This window comes from Neoarius graeffei, chromosome 1, assembly GCF_027579695.1.
Source record: "Neoarius graeffei isolate fNeoGra1 chromosome 1, fNeoGra1.pri, whole genome shotgun sequence".
NCBI classification, from domain to species: Eukaryota; Metazoa; Chordata; class Actinopteri; order Siluriformes; family Ariidae; genus Neoarius; species Neoarius graeffei.
The window spans coordinates 71,207,643-71,230,256 of NC_083569.1; the positions used below are offsets into that span (position 1 = coordinate 71,207,643).

At 40.5% G+C, this 22,614-nt stretch overlaps 1 protein-coding gene across 1 annotated transcript in view; it reads right to left on the reverse strand.

Annotated features, from left to right (window-relative positions):
• Positions 1–22,614, reverse strand: part of hspa12b (heat shock protein 12B) — a 34,945-nt gene that overhangs the window by 10,836 nt on the left and 1,495 nt on the right. The window contains exons 2-8 of the mRNA XM_060918847.1: positions 22,266–22,337; positions 12,903–12,997; positions 12,172–12,296; positions 9,502–9,688; positions 9,055–9,159; positions 5,632–5,748; positions 4,774–4,951 (exon numbers count right to left, since the gene is read on the reverse strand). Of these exons, the coding sequence (XP_060774830.1) occupies positions 4,774–4,951; positions 5,632–5,748; positions 9,055–9,159; positions 9,502–9,688; positions 12,172–12,296; positions 12,903–12,997; positions 22,266–22,314 (856 nt within the window). The 5' untranslated portion in view covers positions 22,315–22,337. The remainder of the gene's footprint in view (positions 1–4,773; positions 4,952–5,631; positions 5,749–9,054; positions 9,160–9,501; positions 9,689–12,171; positions 12,297–12,902; positions 12,998–22,265; positions 22,338–22,614) is intronic.

The following is a 22,614-nucleotide window of genomic DNA, read 5'->3' on the forward strand; positions in this document are numbered from 1 at the left end:
ACTGTGGGGGAAACCGGAGCACCCGGAGGAAACCCACGCGGACACGGGGAGAACATGCAAACTCCACACAGAAAGGCCCTCGCCGGCCACGGGGCTCGAACCCGGACCTTCTTGCTGTGAGGCGACAGCGCTAACCACTACACCACCGTGCTGCCCCACTTTTTAAACTATAACACAAAAAGACATTGTAGACGTGTCTGCTTCAAAGTTTGGAGTAACAGTTTGGGGAAGAACCACATATACACTACCGTTCAAAAGTTTGGGGTCACTTTGAAATGTCCTTATTTTTGAAAGAAAAGCACTGTTCTTTTCAATGAAGATCACTTTAAACTAATCAGAAATCCACTCTATACATTGCTAATGTGCTAAATGACTAGCCTAGTAAACTAGACCCACCCGCCTAGCGGCCAAAAATATTTTTGCCTGCGAGTGGGTCTAGCCTCGCACCATATCAACAAAACACCCCGGGCATCAAATCGTGCCCGCCAATCACAACGCAAGGTTTTTGTTTGGATTCTTTGGGCGGGCTTTTGCAGGAGTGACGACAAGGCTGCGCGACGCTGGAGAAAGCACAGCAGGAAAGATGGCTATGGCTAGTGAACAGCGCGCGTTTGACTCCGCTTTGGAATCAGTTTTAGAAGAATTAGACTTGGAGTTTTCGTTGAAACATGAGCAGGAAGAGGCTCTCCGCTCATTCCTTTTCAAGAAGGACGTTTTCGCTGTTTTGCCGACCGGCTATGGCAAAAGTCTGATCTACCAGCTGCTCCGCTCGTAGCCAAAAGGATGGGGCTAGTTTGTGCAGTACGAAGAATTAATAAACAGCTTTGAAACATTACTTTTTGATTGTTTCTTATTTTCCCGTTATTTTAAATTTAAGGGAAATTATTTCACCAAACACCACTAAATAAAAATAAAAACTCTCAAACAGTTTAAGCAAACCCTTGAAAAACACTTGGAAAAAAAAGTGTATGTTAAGTATGTGGTACAGACTCCAAACTTGTGGTCATTATCTCCAAACTTCTTAATATCTAGAACCTGTTTATTAATTAATACGCATTTTGAAAAATTATTTATTTCAAGGCCTCCCCCACTGCTTTCTGTCGCTCTGACTACGTCACAGTCACTGTTGCGCTGATTGGTCAGAGCGTTGGCCTATACGCACAGAGACAGTTTGAAAGACAGCGGGTTGTTCCTCCCACACCCTTCAGAAATGTCTACGAGCGAGGCCAGTCTAAATATTCACATTTAGTCTGGCTTGCCAGGCTAGTAAATGACTATTCTAGCTGCAAATGTCTGGTTTTTGGTGCAATATCTCCATAGGTGTATAGAGGCCCATTTCCAGCAACTCTCACTCCAGTGTTCTAATGGTACAATGTGTTTGCTCATTGCCTCAGAAGGCTAATGGAGGATTAGAAAACCCTTGTACAATCATGTTAGCACAGCTGAAAACAGTTGAGCTCTTTAGAGAAGCTATAAAACTGACCTTCCTTTGAGCAGATTGAGTTTCTGGAGCATCACATTTGTGGGGTCGATTAAATGCTCAAAATGGCCAGAAAAATGGCTTGACTATATTTTCTATTCATTTTACAACTTATGGTGGGAAATAAAAGTGTGACTTTTCATGGAAAACACAAAATTGTCTGGGTGACCCCAAACTTTTGAACGGTAGTGTAGGTGTGAAAGTCAGGTGTCTAAAAAAGTTTGCCATATGCTGTATGTCTTGCTTGTATCCTAAGGGATGGTGGGTCCAGTTGAGATTCAAAAGGAATATGGCACAGTGCAGGTTGTGATAAGTGCCTTCAGGTAGGTGTGGGCTAATCCATTTTTAGCTTTGTAGTGAAGAAGAAGAAGAAGCAGCCTTTATTTATCACATGCACAGGCAAGCACAGTGAAATTCATCCTCTGCATTTAACCCATCTGAAGCAGTGAACACACGCATGCGCACACACACATACCCAGAGCAGTGAGCAGCTATGCTACAGTGCCCAGGGAGCAGCTGGGGGTTAGGTGCCTTGCTCAAGGGCACTTCAGCCCAACATCAGGCCATGTTAACCTAACCGCATGTCTTTGAACTGTGGGGGAAACCGGAGCACCCGGAGGAAACCCACGCAGACACGGGGAGAACAGGCCAATTCCACACAGAAAGACCCCCATCGGCTGCTGGGCTCAAACCCAGAACCTTCTTGCTGTGAGGTGACCCAATCAATGTTTTAAATCTAATGAGGACAGCCAGGGGAGGGAATGCAGCAATGGATTGATACGGTAGAACTTGGGGAGTTTATAGACAAATTCATGAATGAGCAAAGGCCGACATCATCTAATCCCTCCTTTTATGGAAACCAAGTGGCCCTGTCCATTTGAGGAAAATGACATTCCCAGACTGGATCGTGAGAGACTCGGTAATCGACAGGCTGGATCTTGCTAATGTGATGTTGGACTGGAAGGTGTGGAGTAAGGTTGTTTGAGGCATCCTGACTGAAAGGGTTGAATGATGATGAATTCATGAAAATCACACATTGCTCATTATACTGCTACTGTTTGTCTCTCATCTCATCTCATTATCTCTAGCCGCTTTATCCTGTTCTACAGGGTCGCAGGCAAGCTGGAGCCTATCCCAGCTGACTACGGGCGAAAGGCGGGGTACACCCTGGACAAGTCGCCAGGTCATCACAGGGCTGACACATAGACACAGACAACCATTCACACTCACATTCACACCTACGCTCAATTTAGAGTCACCAGTTAACCTAACCTGCATGTCTTTGGACTGTGGGGGGAAACCGGAGCACCCGGAGGAAACCCATGGATAGAACATGCAAACTCCGCACAGAAAGGCCCACGGGGCTCGAACCCAGGACCTTCTTGCTGTGAGGTGACAGCGCTAACCACTACACCACCATGCCCCCTTTTTTTTCATCTCATCTCATTATCTCTAGCTGCTTTATCCTTCTACAGGGTCGCAGGCAAGCTGGAGCCTATCCCAGCTGACTATGGGCGAAAGGCGGGGTACACCCTGGACAAGTCGCCAGGTCATCACAGGGCTGACACATAGACACAGACAACCATTCACACCTACGGTCAATGTGACCATAACCCATGCGGACATGGGGAGAACATACAAACTCCACACAGAAAGGCCCTCGCCGGCCATGGGGCTCGAACCCAGGACCTTCTTGCTGTGAGGCGACAGCGCTAACCACTACACCACCTGCCCGCTACTGTTTGTACATTCTTAAAAATGATAAAACCCTTAAGGGATTTTTGGTTGTGCCTCTGAGAGAATCTTTAAAGTTTCGATATACAGTAGAACCCTTTTTGGTAAGCTTTTGCAAGAACCCTTAATTATCCAACAAACCCTTAAAGAACCCTTTTTCTAATACTGTACCTACATACTGTATTTCAGCACACATCACAGTAAATTCAAAACTGACCACTCGGATGTCTTGATCGAAAGATGTAAATTGATGCAATCAAGTCCTTACAAATTCTTTGTGTGTTCCAAAATTTCAGTGCCGGGATACTTTTACTTCAGCACTGAGCTTTAGGCACAGTCTGGAAACCATTTACAGCATGGAACAACATTAAAGAAGAAACAAGAGAAGAGAAGAGAAAAAACAAAACAAAAAATTATATTTGGAACATAATGACTTCCAATCCTGGCTGACATCATTGCGGCCAAAAGCTAAGTAAATCTGTCAGTTTCACTATATAAGGACAGCCTGAGTGTGTAATGTGAGAATCTGAGTGTGTGTGTAGGTGTTTGCATTACAATAATCAATAATAAGGATTATTCTGGAGCTTGGTAAATGTGTGCAATCAGACCAAGTGGATAGAAAATTGTGAAGTACCGGTACATGCTTTCACACCGATGCTAGTCTTTTTTGCCATTGTGCTTGGCATAGTTAGCTCTTTCTCTGTAAGTGTACAGTGATGGGCAGCTTTAAAGAAGATCTTTTCAGATTCGAGAGTGAAAGCGTTAGAAGAAAGGAGAGGAGAAGAAGCAGAGGGCTGCACACAAACCTGGAACGGTTTCAATGTCAAACACGTTTTTGGGAATAAAAGAGCAGGGAGTCATGATTCAAAGGCTTGTGGATTTTAAAAAAAGTAACGAAAGGGGTAGGGGTTTGAAGGAAAAGGCGGGCATGAAGAGTAAATGTGAAATGTTTGAGTGAACAGACTAAAGGGGGCTGAGATCATGGTCCAACAGCACCTTGTTCCAATTATGTGCGAGTGTGTGTGAGGGGGGTATAAGCTTTTGTCTGTATACTGTGAGTGTGTATATGCTTATGCAAGGGAGAAAGTTGCAAAGATTAATAGCATGTCTTGTTTAGGCGTGGCTGCATAAACAATAGGGGGTCTTATTGTCTTATGATGGATGCTGGTGGTGGTTTATTTGAGGGACGCCTGATTTTAAAAGGAGAATGACAGCCCGGGCCCCCAATATCTCCCTCTCACTCTCCTAATATAAACCACATGCTGTTTTAACATACCCCTCTGATTGAACCCCCCAGCATTCTATCTGATCCTACATTTACCCTGACACACACACCAAAGAAGGACACAATATTTCCTCTCGAAAACCACAACCCCACCAGGGGATAGAAGCCCATCTTGATGTCCCAGACCTTGAAGATGTTTTGCATCCCATGCTCATGCAGGAAAGTGATCTGCTTTGTTGGACTGGAGCTTTTCCTGGAGTGTTCTTTGTACAATCATGTTTATCATTAAAAGTAAACTTATAAAGAGCAATGTTACTGGAAAGTGGCCCAGTACCTTGTCTGAAACTGGAGTCGAAGGGACGGGACCCATCCAGGTCCAGGCCGTTGGTCATTGGTCTCTGGCTGAGGTCAATGACCTGGTGGAGGCGGAGCTTTCTACAATAGATTGAGGCAGCTTCAGGTTCAAGAGCAATGAGTAGCTGCTCGGCAGAGTCTCTAGACACAAGACCAGCCTATAGAAAGAGAGAACAAGAAGGGATAAAAAGCTTGAGTCAGTGCTGCTTTACTGATCTGTGTTAGCCACACAAATACAATGCAATGCTTTTAAGAGTAAGCCACAACAATGAATTAAGTGCCTTGTTTTTCTCTGCTTTTCTCCATCTTTCTCTCCCCTTTCTCCCTCTCTATCTCTTTGTTTCTCTCATGCTTGGCCGGAGCAGGCGTGGTTTCCTGTATTTGTACGCCCGTCTCATGTATTGTTCAAAGTCAGAGCCACCACCAGGAGGAAACTACGCCCCACTCGAACCCTCAGAACCAAGGAGAACAGAAAGGCAGTGCAGGTCAGGGAGGCTGCCTCGACTCAGAACACCATCACGGAAGCCATGATCGAGTTGCACATTGGAAATGCATGAGAAAAAACAAACTGTATTATTGGCAGTAGTGACTTGAGAAAGGACCGATCTCTCTCTCTCTCACACACACACACACACACACACACTTCCTGAAGACTCAACTGTAGACTAGACTCTCAGTAGGTAATGTCATCTGTGTGTGTGCGTGTGTGTGTGTGTGTGTGTGTGTGTGTGTGAGAGAGAGAGAGAAAGCAGAAAGGCATGTCGGTGAGTCTGAGTGTGTCTGGCGTTGATGAATACCCTGTGGTTACGCACAGATGGTCTGAGTTCAAGTGTATTACCAGGTAAGCAGCTTCTCTCATGAACTGCTTGGCTGGTTGTCTCCACACAGCAGGAACAGTGATGACCCATCGTACTTCATCACCTTCCAGTACAGAAGAAGACTGGTCCTTCACCTCCTACACACACACACACACACACACACACACACACACACACACACACATCTAAGGTTAACTTTAATAGCTCCTTCAGCTTCAGAGAAAGCTACACTTATGTTTACATTCACATTTAGTCTGGAGAAGGTTAGAAAAAATGCAAACAACTGAAGGCATAAGGAGAGTTTTTAAAAAGTAAAAAAAAAACCATATATATATATATATATATATATATATATATATATATATATATATATATATATCATCTCATCTCATTATCTCTAGCGGCTTTATCCTGTTCTCCGGAATACCTGAAATATAAAATAATTGATAGGTGCGTATGAAAAAGGCTTTGGACAAAATGTCCTAACTATTGGACGAAGTGTCCTGATCCCCTCGTCTCCTCTTCATACTAAGCCTCAGTGTTTCCACAGGGTCGCAGGCAAGCTGGAGCCTATCCCAGCTGACTACGGGTGAAAGGCGGGGTACACCCTGGACAAGTCGCCAGGTCACCACAGGGCTGACACATAGACACAGACAACCATTCACACTCACATTCACACCTACGGTCAATTTAGAGTCACCAGTTAACCTAACCTGCATGTCTTTGGACTGTGGGGGAAACCGGAGCACCCGGAGGAAACCCACGCGGACACGGGGAGAACATGCAAACCCTACACAGAAAGGCCCTCGCCGGCCACGGGGCTCGAACCCGGACCTTCTTGCTGTGAGGCGACAGTGCTAACCACTACACCACCGTGCCGCCATATATATATATATATATATATATATGTATATATATATATTTATTTATTTATTTTAGCAGTCAGCCTGAAAGACTCGAGCTGATTTGTACAAATTCTGACGTGATCTAGTTAGTGAAATAAAAAGGAAAAAAAAACCACATCAAAACCTAAGTAAGTGCACAAACTAAGTGCCAGTGCAGTGAGATAGAAATAAGTCTTATCCCAAATACTGTGTTAGAAACATAAGTCTTTGGATCTTTGAGGAAGGACGAGATAAAGTTGTCTATCTGAACTAGAGAAAGAAGAGCCTTCCACCACTTTAGCCAGGATACTAAAGCAGTGAGATCTTGTCTTTTGAGACAATGCTTAATTGATATATGGTGTTTAAGCACAATATATTTATATATTATATAGCAGCGTTTCTCAACCTTTTTTCACTCACGGCACCCTTCAGAAGTATGCAAATTCTCAAGGCACCCCTATATAAAATATACGCAGTCACGCTGACCATACGCTGACCCCGGCAGTGACGTTGTGACATGGGAAAGGGGGCCGTGAGACAAATTTTGATGATGCATGAGGCGGCCATGATCTGCATTAGCGTAACTATCGTTTTTTGGAATTTTAATTCATTTTATTTATTTTAATGTTAGAATATATAATTTTTTGACGGCACCCCTAACGAAGCCAGACGGCACCCCGGTTGAGAAAGGCTGTTATATAGACATGAATGTTTTACTGGGAAATACACCACTCATATTTTTCATATGAGCTCCATCCGGGACATGGAGAACCAAAACCATGACATAAATCTCTATATGTCACTCGTGAGAAAATGAATGAATTGTTTTCATAAATTTGGGTATTTGTCTATATAATATAATAAAAAGAACATCACACATTGGTTTGAAGGTATGAAGTTTATCTTCTCGTGTTGAAAAACTCACATTTTTCATATAAAACACATCGCAGATCTGAGTGACATACTTCCTGATGTCTTCACTCTGATGACGTCACTCCCAGTGCTTCCTGCTGACTGGACACGCGTTGTTGAAATGGCAAACCGATTCAAAATTAAAATTCTTTTGATTAACTTGCATATTTTTTGTGTCCATCCATCCATTATCTGTAGCCGCTTATCCTGTGCAGGGTCGCAGGCAAGCTGGAGCCTATCCCAGCTGTCTATGGGCAAAAGGTGGGGTACGCCCTGGACAAGTTGCCAGGTCATCACAGGGCTGACACATAGACACAGACAACCATTCACACCTACGGTCAATTTAGAGTCACCAGTTAACCTAACCTGCATGTCTTTGGACTGTGGGGGAAACCGGAGCACCCGGAGGAAACCCACGCGGACACGGGGAGAACATGCAAACTCCGCATAGAAAGGCCCTCATCAGCTGCTGGGCTCGAACCCAGAACCTTCATGCTGGGAGGTGACACCACTGTGCCACCCTAGTTTATCTTCTCATGTTGAAAAATATATCACTTGTTTGCTTCGCTCCCTCGTGAATATGTTCACCACTCGAAGATAAACTTCATATCTTCACGCAACCATGTAATATCCTCTCTATATATTTCCTGGACCTTTGCATGGATATCTAGGTTATAATCTATAGGTTACTATAATCTCTAATCTGTAATCTAATATTTTCCTCACATAGGCTACACTGCCGATATAGACCGTTTGCACTTATGTCACGAATCTCCCATGATGCTCTCCGGCTTTGTTGTGTCCACCATCTTTGCGGGATAGCATCCGTGGCGACCGAGGAGAGTACATTGGTGAACTGTAATTTTTCGCAAACATATCACGAATTGAGTAATAGTGACAAGGTCAGATACAGGAAAAAAATAAAAGAATGTTCGGGGTGGATCCTGTTCGGATTTGCAAGCCACTGTCTCGGTCATCTACGGGTTAGAGCTTCCATTTGGGGTCTTTCTCGCATTTTAACAGTGGATAAACTAAACAATCTGACTCCAGCCTTAGCAGAATTGTTTGAGCAGCCGATAACTGTGCAAATTTGCGGCATTTTGTATTAAGGTACTTGTTGCTACGCATGTGTTATTCCACAAAGATGGTGGACTCAGCTAAATCAGAGAGGATCATTGGACATGTAACGTCATGTGCAAACGGTCTATGGTCAACATGCATAAGTCTACCTCACATTACTGGAAGTCTGGATCACATTAAGCTGCTCATATGCTGAACTGATAACAGATTGATGTGGTCAGATTTGAAGCTGGCATTTATCCATAAGGTCCAAAAAGTAAAAGGAGGATGGCTGAGGTAAGATAAATAACATAGTGTTTACAGATGCCACCATCTTAGCAATGCATACTTTTTTGCGTATGGACAAACCAACCTTTTCACCTGTGAAAAGTCCATAACCATCCATAACCATGGTTCACCATCTAACCATTGTTCAATATTCTTTTTATATGCTTTTACTTCCCACTAATACCATGACAGCGCAGGTACTGAATAAATTATAACTGCGTGTGACTGTGTGTGTCTAGAATGGGTGGGATGTGACAATTAGGTGTCTTGGAGTGAAAGAAAGAGAAAGAAAGCCTCTACCTTTAAAACATGCTCCCGAAAGAATCTTAAAGCATGTGCAAAAACCTCAATGGCCCGAACTCTTCTTCCACTCACTGACTCCAGCTCTGTCACCATGGTGAGGTCCTGCAAAACAGGACAAATTGCAGCAAAAATGTTTTAACTCCCCATTACTTATTCAGCCACTCAGTCTTTAAACTAATGTTTCCAGTGAATGTTCCTGTCATTTCATTTCCAGAATGCTAACCAAAGCCCATGCTGCTGTTGTTGTTGTTTTGTCTGTAACCGCTTATCCCGTGCGGGGTCGCGGGGCAAGCTGGAGCCTGTCCCAGCTGACCATGGGCGAGAGGCAATGTACACCCTGGACAAGTCGCCAGCTCATCGCAGGGCTAAAGCCCATGCAATTTTATATAAATATATCCACCACCAGATATGATAGGTTTATTTGTTGTATGCTTGCATTCGTACACTAGTGCTATGAATCTTCATCTTGAATTTATCGAAGTAGAGCCAGTGTCTAGCTTCTTCAGGATCCAAGTCGTGGTAGCTGTCTCGTGCTGCAAAGCCAAAACTGTGGAAGCGCAGGTCAGGGGTCAGCAGCAAGCAAGTGGGGCTCTTCTGATTGGCCACGCCTGGATCCCCACCTTCCCATCGCCTGTGGAGATTGGAATAAGATGCTGGTAAGAAATAGAAGTAAGCATTTGGAAGAGATTGTGCCATACTGCATGACCAGAACTGCAGGATGGTCTTGTCTTTGGTGCTGATTTAAAGGAGAACTGAAGTCATTTTAAATTTGCTTTATTTCTTAATTAACGTGTTATTCAATTACGTTTTCGGATTTAGTAACCTTATATCGTGACTCATGTTGGCAACTAATTGCAATTAAATATTATACAACCCCGATTCCAAAAAAGTTGGGACAAAGTACAAATTGTAAATAAAAACAGAATGCAATAATTTACAAATCTCAAAAACTGATATTGTATTCACAATAGAACATAGACAACATATCAAATGTTGAAAGTGAGACATTTTGAAATTTCATGCCAAATATTGGCTCATTTGAAATTTCATGACAGCAACACATCTCAAAAAAGTTGGGACAGGGGCAATAAGAGGCTGGAAAAGTTAAAGGAACAAAAAAGGAACAGCTGGAGGACCAAATTGCAACTCATTAGGTCAATTGGCAATAGGTCATTAACATGACTGGGTATAAAAAGAGCATCTTGGAGTGGCAGTGGCTCTCAGAAGTAAAGATGGGAAGAGGATCACCAATCCCCCTAATTCTGCGCCCACAAATAGTGGAGCAATATCAGAAAGGAGTTCGACAGTGTAAAATTGCAAAGAGTTTGAACATATCATCATCTACAGTGCATAATATCATCAAAAGATTCAGAGAATCTGGAAGAATCTCTGTGCGTAAGGGTCAAGGCCGGAAAACCATACTGGGTGCCCGTGATCTTCGGGCCCTTAGACGGCACTGCATCACATACAGGCATGCTTCTGTATTGGAAATCACAAAATGGGCTCAGGAATATTTCCAGAGAACATTATCTGTGAACACAATTCACCGTGCCATCCGCCGTTGCCAGGTAAAACTCTATAGTTCAAAGAAGAAGCCGTATCTAAACATGATCCAGAAGCGCAGACGTCTTCTCTGGGCCAAGGCTCATTTAAAATGGACTGTGGCAAAGTGGAAAACTGTTCTGTGGTCAGACGAATCTAAATTTGAAGTTCTTTATGGAAATCAGGGACGCCGTGTCATTCGGACTAAAGAGGAGAAGGACGACCCAAGTTGTTATCAGCGCTCAGTTCAGAAGCCTGCATCTCTGATGGTATGGGGTTGCATTAGTGCGTGTGGCATGGGCAGCTTACACATCTGGAAAGACACCATCAATGCTGAAAGGTATATCCAGGTTCTAGAGCAACATATGCTCCCATCCAGATGACGTCTCTTTCAGGGAAGACCTTGCATTTTCCAACATGACAATGCCAAACCACATACTGTATCAATTACAGCATCATGGCTGCGTAGAAGAAGGGTCCGGGTACTGAACTGGCCAGCCTGCAGTCCAGATCTTTCACCCATAGAAAACATTTGGCGCATCATAAAATGGAAGATGCGACAAAAAAGACCTGAGACAGTTGAGCAACTAGAATCCTACATTAGACAAGAATGGGTTAACATTCCTATCCCTAAACTTGAGCAACTTGTCTCCTCAGTCCCCAGACGTTTACAGACTGTTGTAAAGAGAAAAGGGGATGTCTCACAGTGGGAAACATGGCCTTGTCCCAACTTTTTTGAGATGTGTTGTTGTCATGAAATTTAAAATCACCTAATTTTTCTCTTTAGATGATACATTTTCTCAGTTTAAACATTTGATATGTCATCTATGTTCTATTCTGAATAAAATATGGAATTTTGAAACTTCCACATCATTGCATTCCATTTTTATTTACAATTTGTACTTTGTCCCAACTTTTTTGGAATCGGGGTTGTACTTATCAGCCTATTCGGTTTGTAGCCATGTTGAATTTAGTTCGTTTGGTCCACGGCAGGCGTCACTTATCCGCGCAATCTTCACAAGACTTGTGCGAGACTTCGAAACGTGAAGTGTCAGCCAGGTGTCAGTGCCGCCATTTTGAAAACTGTTTTCCAAACGAAATATTGCACAAAAACGAGTTTAAATGACGATTACTGCCTACTTTTTTCAAACTTTCCTGATTGCTATCAAAACAAACAAAACTTCCGTCTTGATTACATCAGCATTCGAAAGAAGGCGCACGCGTCTTTTGACAATGTTGGCAGATGTCGGTCGCTTTGATTTCCGCTGTACGTTTTACTTCCATCCTACGATGTCTCGCACAGGTCTCAACAAATCTCATTTACGGCCATCGCTTTGACATATGGACTGATCTATTACAGAGCATATTTCAAACACTCAGAACTTGCTATAGCAGCGACAAAATAGCTGTCAGAAATGCATTCCTGTATTTAATAAAATGAGATAAATAGAATTTTGATAATAAAAAATTTGCCTTCAGTTCTCCTTTAACTCACCAGTTATCAGTCTGTACAAGTGTTGGATCTTAGTAGTGAGGGATATTAGGTCATTAAATACTGATGTGATCAGTTACCGCATCATATGGATGACCTCTGGGTCCTCTGTGAAACTGAAGGCATAGCCACTGGAGGTGGTGCCAAAATCAATAGCCACTACTACAGAAAACGGACTTGCTACATGTGGCCTCAGTTCAGTCCTCTGCAGGGAAGGAGGAAGAGACAGTTAAAAAGTTTGGTTTGGGGAGGAACCAGATAAAAACGTTCAAATGAGAAAAATTCTGCGTAGGCCCAGCAAGGAAGAGAAAACCATAGAGGAAAAAGAGTCTCTCCATCCTGAAAACTTTGCTATAACCTTTTCTCAAGGAGTTGTGGTTATCAGAGCTGCAGCTCTGCCTGGTACTGATATAAACAGCCTCCTCTCTCTCTCTCTCTCTCTCTCTCTCTCTCTCTCCTTCCATTCCTCTCTCTGACCCTTTTAAAAAGTACATTTAGGGAACACAAACATTCCAGACTTGGTTTCATATTTTAAGGAGCGTGTCATGGTTGAATATCTTCTTAATGCTTTCTAAAGGTAGACTCTGGATTAAACGTGTCTTCGAGCCTACCACAGAATGCAGAATTAACTCATGTTTTGGTTTTAAAAGCCTCATCATAGCACTAAGTAAAGAAACATAATTGCAGACATTACAAATGCCACTTCTTACTGGGCTTTAAAGCAGTAGTCAGCTTTGGTTTTGCACTATTATGGTTAACAACAAAAATGTGGATGTGGCACCTGATCTGAGATTAGTATGTGGTGTCATACCGGAGAGGGCGAGGGAGTGAGAGGAGCGATACTGCAGTCGTTTCTGGAAGGAGAAGGAGAGCTGCTTGGAGATGTTGACCTGGATCTGTTCTCATCTAGAAGACAAGAGATGGAGAGATTAATGTTCAAAACCTGGAACACTTCATTTTGCATGAGTGCTTACTAAGTTTATGAAATTTAGGGAGGATATTTCAAATTATTCTATCCACATTCACCGGATATGAGCAATTGCGCGGTCTGATTGTCTACTCTACTACTAGGCTATCAGCTCATATACCATGAGTAGAGAAAGACAAAATGGCAGCGCGTGTTGCTGAACCAACCGAGGATGAAATAAAAACTCTACTTGAAAACAAAACCTCCAAAAATACAACAACAAAAAAACAAAATATGGAATGAAAGTGTTTAATGGTAAGAACGTATCTCTTTTTATTTTTCAAGAATTATTATTATCGCATTTTTCACAAATTGCTACTGTAATTTCACTGGTTTGTTTACATTCTTCATCTTTAAGCATTAAAAATTGGTGAATTTTTTTAGACTGGTTCAGAAGCTCAAAGAAGTTTGAAAATTACAGAAAGGAAATGTCCAAGGAAGAATTAAATTTATTTATTTATTTCGCACTTAAAAAATAATAAATACATAACAATGAAATGAGATATAACAGTGCAAGGGAGGCCGAAAGCTTATGCTTATATAAAGGCCTCCCTTTATCAACTTATAACAATTTAGATAAATCAATTAAACAAAAGAAATATAGATAATAAATAAATAAAACAATATAGTGAAAACATAGTACAATAAAAAATTTGCCGTAACTTAGGTAATCATGCATGGATATAAATTAAATGTGGAGTTTCCAGTAGTAAACAAGGAAACACAAACCAAATTAGGGAAATGTAGGGTTATTTATAAAATCAGCTTTAGTATGGGGGCGGCACGGTGGTGTAGTGGTTAGCGCTGTCGCCTCACAGCAAGAAGGTCCTGGGTTCGAGCCCCGGGGCCGGCGAGAGCCTTTCTGTGTGGAGTTTGCATGTTCTCCCCGTGTCCGCGTGGGTTTCCTCCGGGTGCTCCGGTTTCCCCCACAGTCCAAAGACATGCAGGTTAGGTTGACTGGTGACTCTAAATTGAGCGTAGGTGTGAATGTGAGTGTGAATGGTTGTCTGTGTCTATGTGTCAGCCCTGTGATGACCTGGCGACTTGTCCAGGGTGTACCCCGCCTTTCGCCCGTAGTCAGCTGGGATAGGCTCCAGCTCGCCTGCGACCCTGTAGAACAGGATAAAGCGGCTAGAGATAATGACTCTTAAATATAGCAAAAGAGGGACGCAACTTTGTCTTATTCAAGTTGTTCCAAACCGTGGGACCCCTGTACATGATTGTAAATTGTCGTTGGTTAGATTTAGCATTAATTGGCCTTAGATAATTACTTAGTCTTGTATGGTGGTTGTGAATATCTGAGTTTGATAAAAAAGTATCATAGTAAATTTCAGGAAGGCAGGGACATTTATGTATTATCTTATACATCAACAAGCTAGTTTGAAGTCTATTTATGTCGTATATAGTCAGTATCTTTAGCTTTTTAAACAATGAAGCACTAGGGAAAGTGAAGGAAACTTTTAAGGCTATTCTAACGTACCGTTTCTGAAGTACAAAGAGTGATTTAAGTGATGTAGAATACGTACTCGCCCATACAATATTACAGTAGGATAGGTAGGGATAAACAAGACTATAGTACGCGTACAGAATATTAAACGTTTTAGGGGATAAAAGATTTCCTACTTTCTGTATAATCCCTATATTCTTATAAATCTTTTTACAAATGAGATCAATGTGATTTTTCCATGTTAATTTTTCATCTATTAAGACGCCTAGAAAACGAGTGTGAGTCACTTGAGTAATAAGGTTGTTATTTAAAAATATCTGGACGTTTTCCTTCGAGTATTTTTTATTCCTACCTGCAAAAATTATTAAATTTGTTGTTTTTAACATTCAAGGACAATTTATTTGTTTTAAACCACTTTGTCTAGTTCATTATTCATGATAGTTACTAAGATGTTGAGATTTTTGTGAGACATAAATAAATTTGTGTCGTCTGCAAATAAAAAAGTAAATAATTTTTGTGATACATGTGCTAAATCATTTATATAAATTAAAAACAGTAGGGGTCCGAGTATAGATCCTTGAGGAACACCACATGAAATTGTATTTTGACATGAGTTGTATATGCCATTAGTAACATATTGTTTTCTGTTCGAAAGGTAATCTTTTAACCAGTTGTGAACTATGTTTTGTAAGCCATACAAGTGTAATTTGTCAAGTAATATTTTGTGGTCAACAGTGTCAAAAGCTTTTGAGAGATCTAAAAATATACCTACGGTGTACTCGTTGTTATCTAAAGCTTCAGTTATCTTATTAATTAAACATAAAAGGGGCATATACGTAGAGTATTTTTTGCAAAATCCATATTGATGAGAATAAAGAATATTATTTGTTTTTAAATGATTTAAAATCCTTTTGTAAACTAATTTTTCTAAAATTTTGGAAAATGTAGGTAGGATGGATATGGGTCTATACTTTAGCTATTTTCAGTTCAGTTGGTACAGATCCCGATGACAATGAAAGTTTAAAAATATGAGTAATTGGTTCCAAAATGGAGGAGATATTTTGCTTTAACAGAAGTGCACAAATTTCGTCATGACCTGGGGCTGCATTTTTTAAATGTATGATTGTTTTCCAGGTTTTTGATATATCAGAGGATGCAGCTTTGAACTTTTCATCATAATAATTTCTTTTAGACAAACAAATAAGGGAATTGTACTTGTTCTGATAAGTTTTATAATTGTTTAGGGAGGTTGGAGTTGGGCTTTTTATGTACGCCTTATAGAGTTTGTTTTTTTTAATAGACGATTTCAACAGGCCAGTCGTAAACCATGGTTTGTTGTCATCCAAATTGTGGTTTAATTTACATGTCATTAGAGGAAAACATTTCATAAAATATGAATGAAAAATTTTACTGAAATGACTGAAAGCAGTATTAGCATTGGTACTGTGGTATATGTCATCCCAAGTTTCATAATTTAATAGTATTTCAAATTTGTTTTTATTAACACTGTTGAATTTACGTTGACTATGTTTATGGCATTTTATTTTGTCTCTGTCAAGTGATTCTTTGATATAAAAGATGGGAAAATGGTCAGATATATCAGTGACTAACAGGCCAGATACATATGTATCATTCAAGGAGTTGGTCATAATGTTGTCTATTAATGTTGCTGATTTATTTGTAACTCTAGTCGGCTTTGAAATGGTTGGATAAGTACTACAGGAAAAAAGTGTTAAGAAAATCAGCCGTTAGCTGATGATTACCACTAAATCAATGTCTAAAGCCACTAAATTACCACTAAATCAATGTCTAAAGCTATTCTATGCTTCGACATGACACCAAGACAGCGCTTTCTACTACAAAAAAACAAACAAAAAACCCCCCACTAAAGTCAATTCATGCAGCCATTGATAGGTTTTTAAGAAGTCTGCCTAAGCAGAAGTGATTTTGTTGAATGTTTTGTATAAAGTTTTTATTTATCGACTTTGAAAAAAATTAAAATAAAAATGCTCTGTTTCTCAAAATCCAGTGAATATGGATAGAATAAAACAGTTATTCCACTCAATCTTGTCGTACATGGCTTATAGCCAACTCAGGTGGGGTTTACATTAGACCGTATCAGCGGATCATCAGATTAACGTTTTTAAAACGATTAGTGTGCACACAGCAACGCCAATACACGGATACGCTCGGCTCCGCAGGCATCCTGCGCTCCAAATCACTCCGCCCTGAACAGCGAGTGCCCTCTGGAGGGTGCGCACTCCGGCCCTGCGCAGCTCACAGAGTGCGCGAGTGAAGTGCACGAGCAGTGATTCGGGACTGAGCCGCTGTGTGTGTGATCCCAGTGCATGTCGGGCATGCGTGTCACTTACCACTTGCAAGTGGAAGGATGGCAAGCCTAAAGACAATCATAACTACACAATGGGCAGTATTTGCATCAGTATTTGCAGTATTTTCATACTTTTATACTCTTTAATGAAAGGTGATACAAGGCGGAAGTCCGCGCCGTTTTTCAGCAGTCGCGTCACATGACCAACGCCAGCGAATCAGGAAGGTGGATGTCACAGTGACGTTGTCCAATGACGACGCCAGCTAGAGCTCAGCACAGCGTATCTGCGTATTCTCAATGTTTACACAGCACCGGACCAGACACGATCTGGATTGAATACGTGGACGCTGGCGGATTCCCGTTTCCCGGCATTTCCAGGCGTTTTAATGTAAACGGACAGTGCATCCGCGAAGAAAACGAGACAGATACGGTCTAATGTAAACTTGGCCTCAGTGCTACGCGTCTCATCGGCTATCAGCTCATGTACGACTCGATTTCATGGAATAACTGTTCATTATACACAAATGTTTGGGTCCTAAGCAAAGTTTTGCATTCCCATTTTGTCCCTCTCTCTCTCTCTCTCTCTCTAGATCCTGCTAGTTTCTTTAGTTTAGTTTAACTTTAGTTTTCTGATAGCATTTTTCTGGCCCATAAAATTAGTTCCACCCCATTTTCATTGTAGTTCACCTCACAGAAAGAGCTTCTGAAATTACAAACTGCCACTTTAAAGCTTACATATTTCTGGGTATGTCACAACTGGTGAAAGTATTTATAGAGTACATAATAGGTTTTCACACCTGCATATCAGCAAATCAGTACTTCTCTCTCATTCCTTTCTAAGCTATTTGAAAGGCTGAAACTGTTTTCAGCATGTTCCTATCCTAATGCCAAAAAAACCCACCACTTTCATATGAAGCAGACCCATATCAGGCTGAAGTGTTTTCCTGAGGTTTCAAAGGATTGATGAATTCCAATTCACTTGAACGGCTGCATGATCATTATAATGACTTACTGATCCCTCTAGCTTAAATAACTACTGTATGTGAATCCACAAGTGCATACATGTACACACTGACACATACATAAAATGAATAACTCACTCATGAAAATGGCTGAAGTGTTATCACGTGCAAACACACACACATATTACAGAGGGGATGTTAGATAAGGATATGCCACACCTACAGTATGTGAACCACAGCACACCACTACCAGAGTCTCTTCTATCATAGTTTCGCTAATTATATTTCAACAGATTCTCTTTGCATTCATCATATATGGGTCCGTCTCAGAAATTTGGGATATTATGGTCAAAAAATACATTTTCTAATTTTACTATTTTTTGCATTTACCTAACACTCAATGTTTCTTTTGTCATGTTTAATAAGAATAAAGATAGCATCTTGCTTTATCTGGCCTCCACTGTGGAACATTTTTTTGATTACAATTCAAATGCTTTTGTAAAATTGATTTCCATATAAAATAACTACATCATGAAGAATTAAAGCCCCTCCTTCACAGATGAGTGAAAATATTGAATACATTTCCTCTTTTTGATTGCTTGGGTTAAAAATGCCAAGTTATGATGGCTGAATTGATTATTCACTTAAATATGAATAATATGATACATTTTGGGTATTTGATATGGCAAAATAGGACACAACGGAAAACTCAAGAACACACCGGAAAGATGAGAATAACAGCAGTGGTAAAAAAACAGCGACTGTACCGGCTGAAGGTCGCGCGGGACATCACTACCACACCAGACGGAGCACGAGGCGGGGACGGGGCAAAATGACTGGCCGTAGATTCTATCAAAAGTTCGATCTAAATTGACCATGGTTGCAAAATATTGGTCAAAAATATGCAAACACTACGAAATATGAAAGTAAGATGAAAAAGAAACATTCTATTGCCTTATACTGCAAGACTAAAACAAAATAAAACTGTCAAAACTCACCTTTTCAGTGATAACGTCCAAACAGATCACTCGCGTGACAGAGAGACCGCAAATGGAAGCACGATCAACTTCTAACTGTTGGAGTGGAAAATTCCATTCTACACATGCAAATTGTTAATGTGTGTCCTTCCCCGCACACAAATAACACGCTACGGTAAAAAATAGACCACAACTCATTTTATAGCTCAGAAATTCATACAAGACCAGCTACCATCGTAACATATTCTGTAAGAAACATATTCTATACCTAACTTTCAGCTTTCGTTTTAAAAAACAAAATCGCAGATTTATAACTAAATTTTTATATGGCGTAGTGATTTTAAGTTGCTACTTTTGGTGAGGCTTTTTTGACCCTGAGGCTTTCCGTTTAGATCAAAACACACGATCGTATTGGTTTTGGGTTTGCGGAAAATGGAGTTACGATGGCGAGCAAATATTTTGCATGATGTTTTATTACGGTTATGATTATTCTGTTAGCGCACCAATCCTTAGGTGTATAAAGTTAAAATACAATTAGTGATAACTGTAGACTTTTCAGTGGACTACAACCTTTTTAAGGGAATGCAATGGAGTCAACCATTTATCATGTCCCAGATCAAGCCGCCATTTTTCCACAAATTTGCAGAATTTTTGCCAAATTCTGAATAGAGTATTCACATCAAAGATTTAGTTTTATCTGTATTATTTCTTTCATTTTATTTCAAATTAAAACCAACATCACCATTCAAAACCGTATAGTTTATTGACTGTGAGTATATTTAGTGGGGTTCCCCCACAGTACCCAGTTTCTGAGACAGACCCATATACACCATTCTCCCATAACATTAGTCAACTGTGTAGTTCAAAATTGAGTGCTACTGAGTTAACATTGTGTTAGTTTGATATATGAATGAAATATATGGCCTGAAAATCTTTAAAATACGACCCGAATGATGACCAAATTTTATTTTTCAGTCTTACATGTTATTAATTGATTATAATAGGTATCAACTGAGTAAAGGTTTGTACTGTAACAGAATTGGGACTGTTAATGTTAGAAAATCTGACTTGTCTTTTGTGCACAAACAAATGAAAGGCATCCGACTTTAGAATGCGTCCATAATTTCCATTAACAAGAAATGGAACTTAAAATATACTGATCACTTTAATAGGGACACCTGTACACCTGCGCATTCATGCAGTTATCCAGTCAGCCAATGATGTAGCAGCAGTACAATGCATAAAATAATGCAGATATAGGTCAACGGTTTCAGTTAGTGTTCACATCAATCATCAGAAAGAGGAAAAATTTTATCTCAGCAGAGGTGGACAAAGTACCCAACTTCTTTACTTTAGTGAAAGTACAGATCCCACTGGTCAAATGTTACTCCGATACAAGTGAAAGTTGTCCAGTCACATTTTTACTGAAGTTAAAGTAGTGAAATACTTGCTTTTAAAAATACTTAAGTATTAAAAGTACATTTTCTGTCAACCCACTGTTGTATTATTGCCACAACGCTTACAAACCCTAACTCCTCTGAAGCAACCGACTGGATTTACTGACTAGCTTGTAGAACCTGTCGAGCTGAAACTCCACCTGATATGCTAGCAAACTCTTTTCAAACTCGAAATCATATTGGGTAGCTAATGTTACTAGAAAAGAAAGATTTCTACATTCTGTTTATTTGGCAAGATTATGCTAAAACATATTTCTGAAAGGACTTCAGATAAGTTAACGTTATTCATGTTAGCATAACTCCATTTTTACATGCTAACTAACAGTGTCCAAGTTAACTAGCTATGTGTTAACGTTAGCCGTGGACAAGGCGATGGCAACCTGGCGGGCAAATCCATAGAAAGTCATTTGACTAACCAGACTGCATTGCTATTGCAACGTTATCGCTAGCTCTAAACGCACAGACAACTTCACTGCAAGCTTTCTCTTGGAATAAAACGTTTACAGACCTCAATATGCTTCCGCAGGTTGGACGGCGAGTTTTTGTAGGCTGTGATGTGGTTTGTTTTAGGCAAACATTTAAAACGAAACGAATCTTTAATCCTTTCAGAAAACTGAAACATGGGTTCTAGGTAAAGCCATGAGTGTGTGCATTCTCCAGAAGAACCGCCTCCTTCCATTCTGCCATCAACTGATCATGTTCAAATAATGCTGCGGAGAAATCATTGATCTTAATTTTATACAGTCTATGGACATGACGTGACCCTAGTGATTACTGACAGACTGTCTCAGTGTCACCTGCGAAAAAACCAATCACATTTTAGAAAAGAAAAGAAAAAAACATCCACTTTCAAAGCTGCTTCGTAGTAACAAGTAACGAGGACCTTGATAGAAATGTAGTGGAGTAAAAAGTACGATATTTGTCTTTCAAATGTAGTGAAGTTAAAGTCATAAATTTCCAAAAAAAAAAAAAAACACTCAAGTAAAGTACAGATACTCAAAGAGTGTGCTTAAGTACAGTACTCAAGTAAATGTACTTCGTTACCGTCCACCTCTGGATCTCAGTGATTTCGACCGTGGCATGGATATTGGTGTAAAAGGCTGGTAAAAGTATTTCAGAAACTACTGATCTCCGGAGATAGTTACATGAAGCAGTCTCTAAAGTAAATATCCAGTGAGTGGAAGTTCTGAAGATGGGAACACCTCAGTCTTGTCAGAGGTCAGAGGAAAATGGCCAGACTGATTCAAAATGACAGGAAGGTTACAGTAACTCAAATGACCTCTCTTTACAACCATGGTGAACAGAAAAGCATCTCAGAATGCACAACACACTGAACCTTAAAGTGCCATTCCACCATTGGATGTATTCTTTGGCATAAAATACAATATATTTTATGACAACATGACTAGACAGAGAAATCTTTTAGCTTCAAAATGATATATCAGACATAATTTTTTGACAACGACAAGTATATTAATTTTGCGACCAAAGTCACCTACCCTTTTAATTTCCGCGCGGTAGTGAAACGTGATGTCATCGGCAGGTTCCCCTTCTTGTGTACCACGTGTCGGTCTATTTTTAGACCAGGAAACCCCCAAAGTGAGAGAGTCATTTCTCCTCGTATATGGGGGCCAAAAAAATTGCGAAAAATTTTGAGTTTAATCTTTCAGTTAGCTAGATTTATTGGTATTAGCTAGATTTATTGGTATTATTTTTATCGCGTTCTATCCGCCATTGCTGATATGTGCCACGTCACATGTCACGTGGTACACAAAAAGGGGAACCTACCGATGACATCACGCGCGGAAATTAAAAGGGTAGGTGACTTTGGTGGCAAAATTAATATACTTGTCATTGTCAAAAAATTATGTTTGATATATCATTTTGAAGCTAAAAGATTTCTCTATCTAGTGATACCATTTACATATGTTGTCAAAATATATTGTATTTTATGCCAAAGAATACATCCAATGGTGGAATGGCACTTTAAGGCTGATGGGCTACAAGAGCACAAGACCACATGGTATAAATATACCTGGGACCTGGAGGCTGTTAGTGCTGGGCTGCAAGAGTTCCGCCATCATGGAGGAGACAGGGCTGTCACAGCCTGATCAAGACAGAAATATCATCAATATATCAAGAGGATAAATAGTATATTGATTGCACATGACACTGAGTGTAAAGCATGTTTAAAGGAGCAGTTTGTAATATTTAGCACCCTCTGTTGGCTGTAAGGTGAACTGCGCTCACAGTGAACACATTGCCAATCAGTTCGGTTCCCTCCCCTAATCAACCAATGCCAGTCTTTCTGCTGAAAGTATGTTTGCCTAGTCAGTTACATTTTTTGAAGAAAAGGCACAAAGTTGATCAGTTTTGTTCAGGCC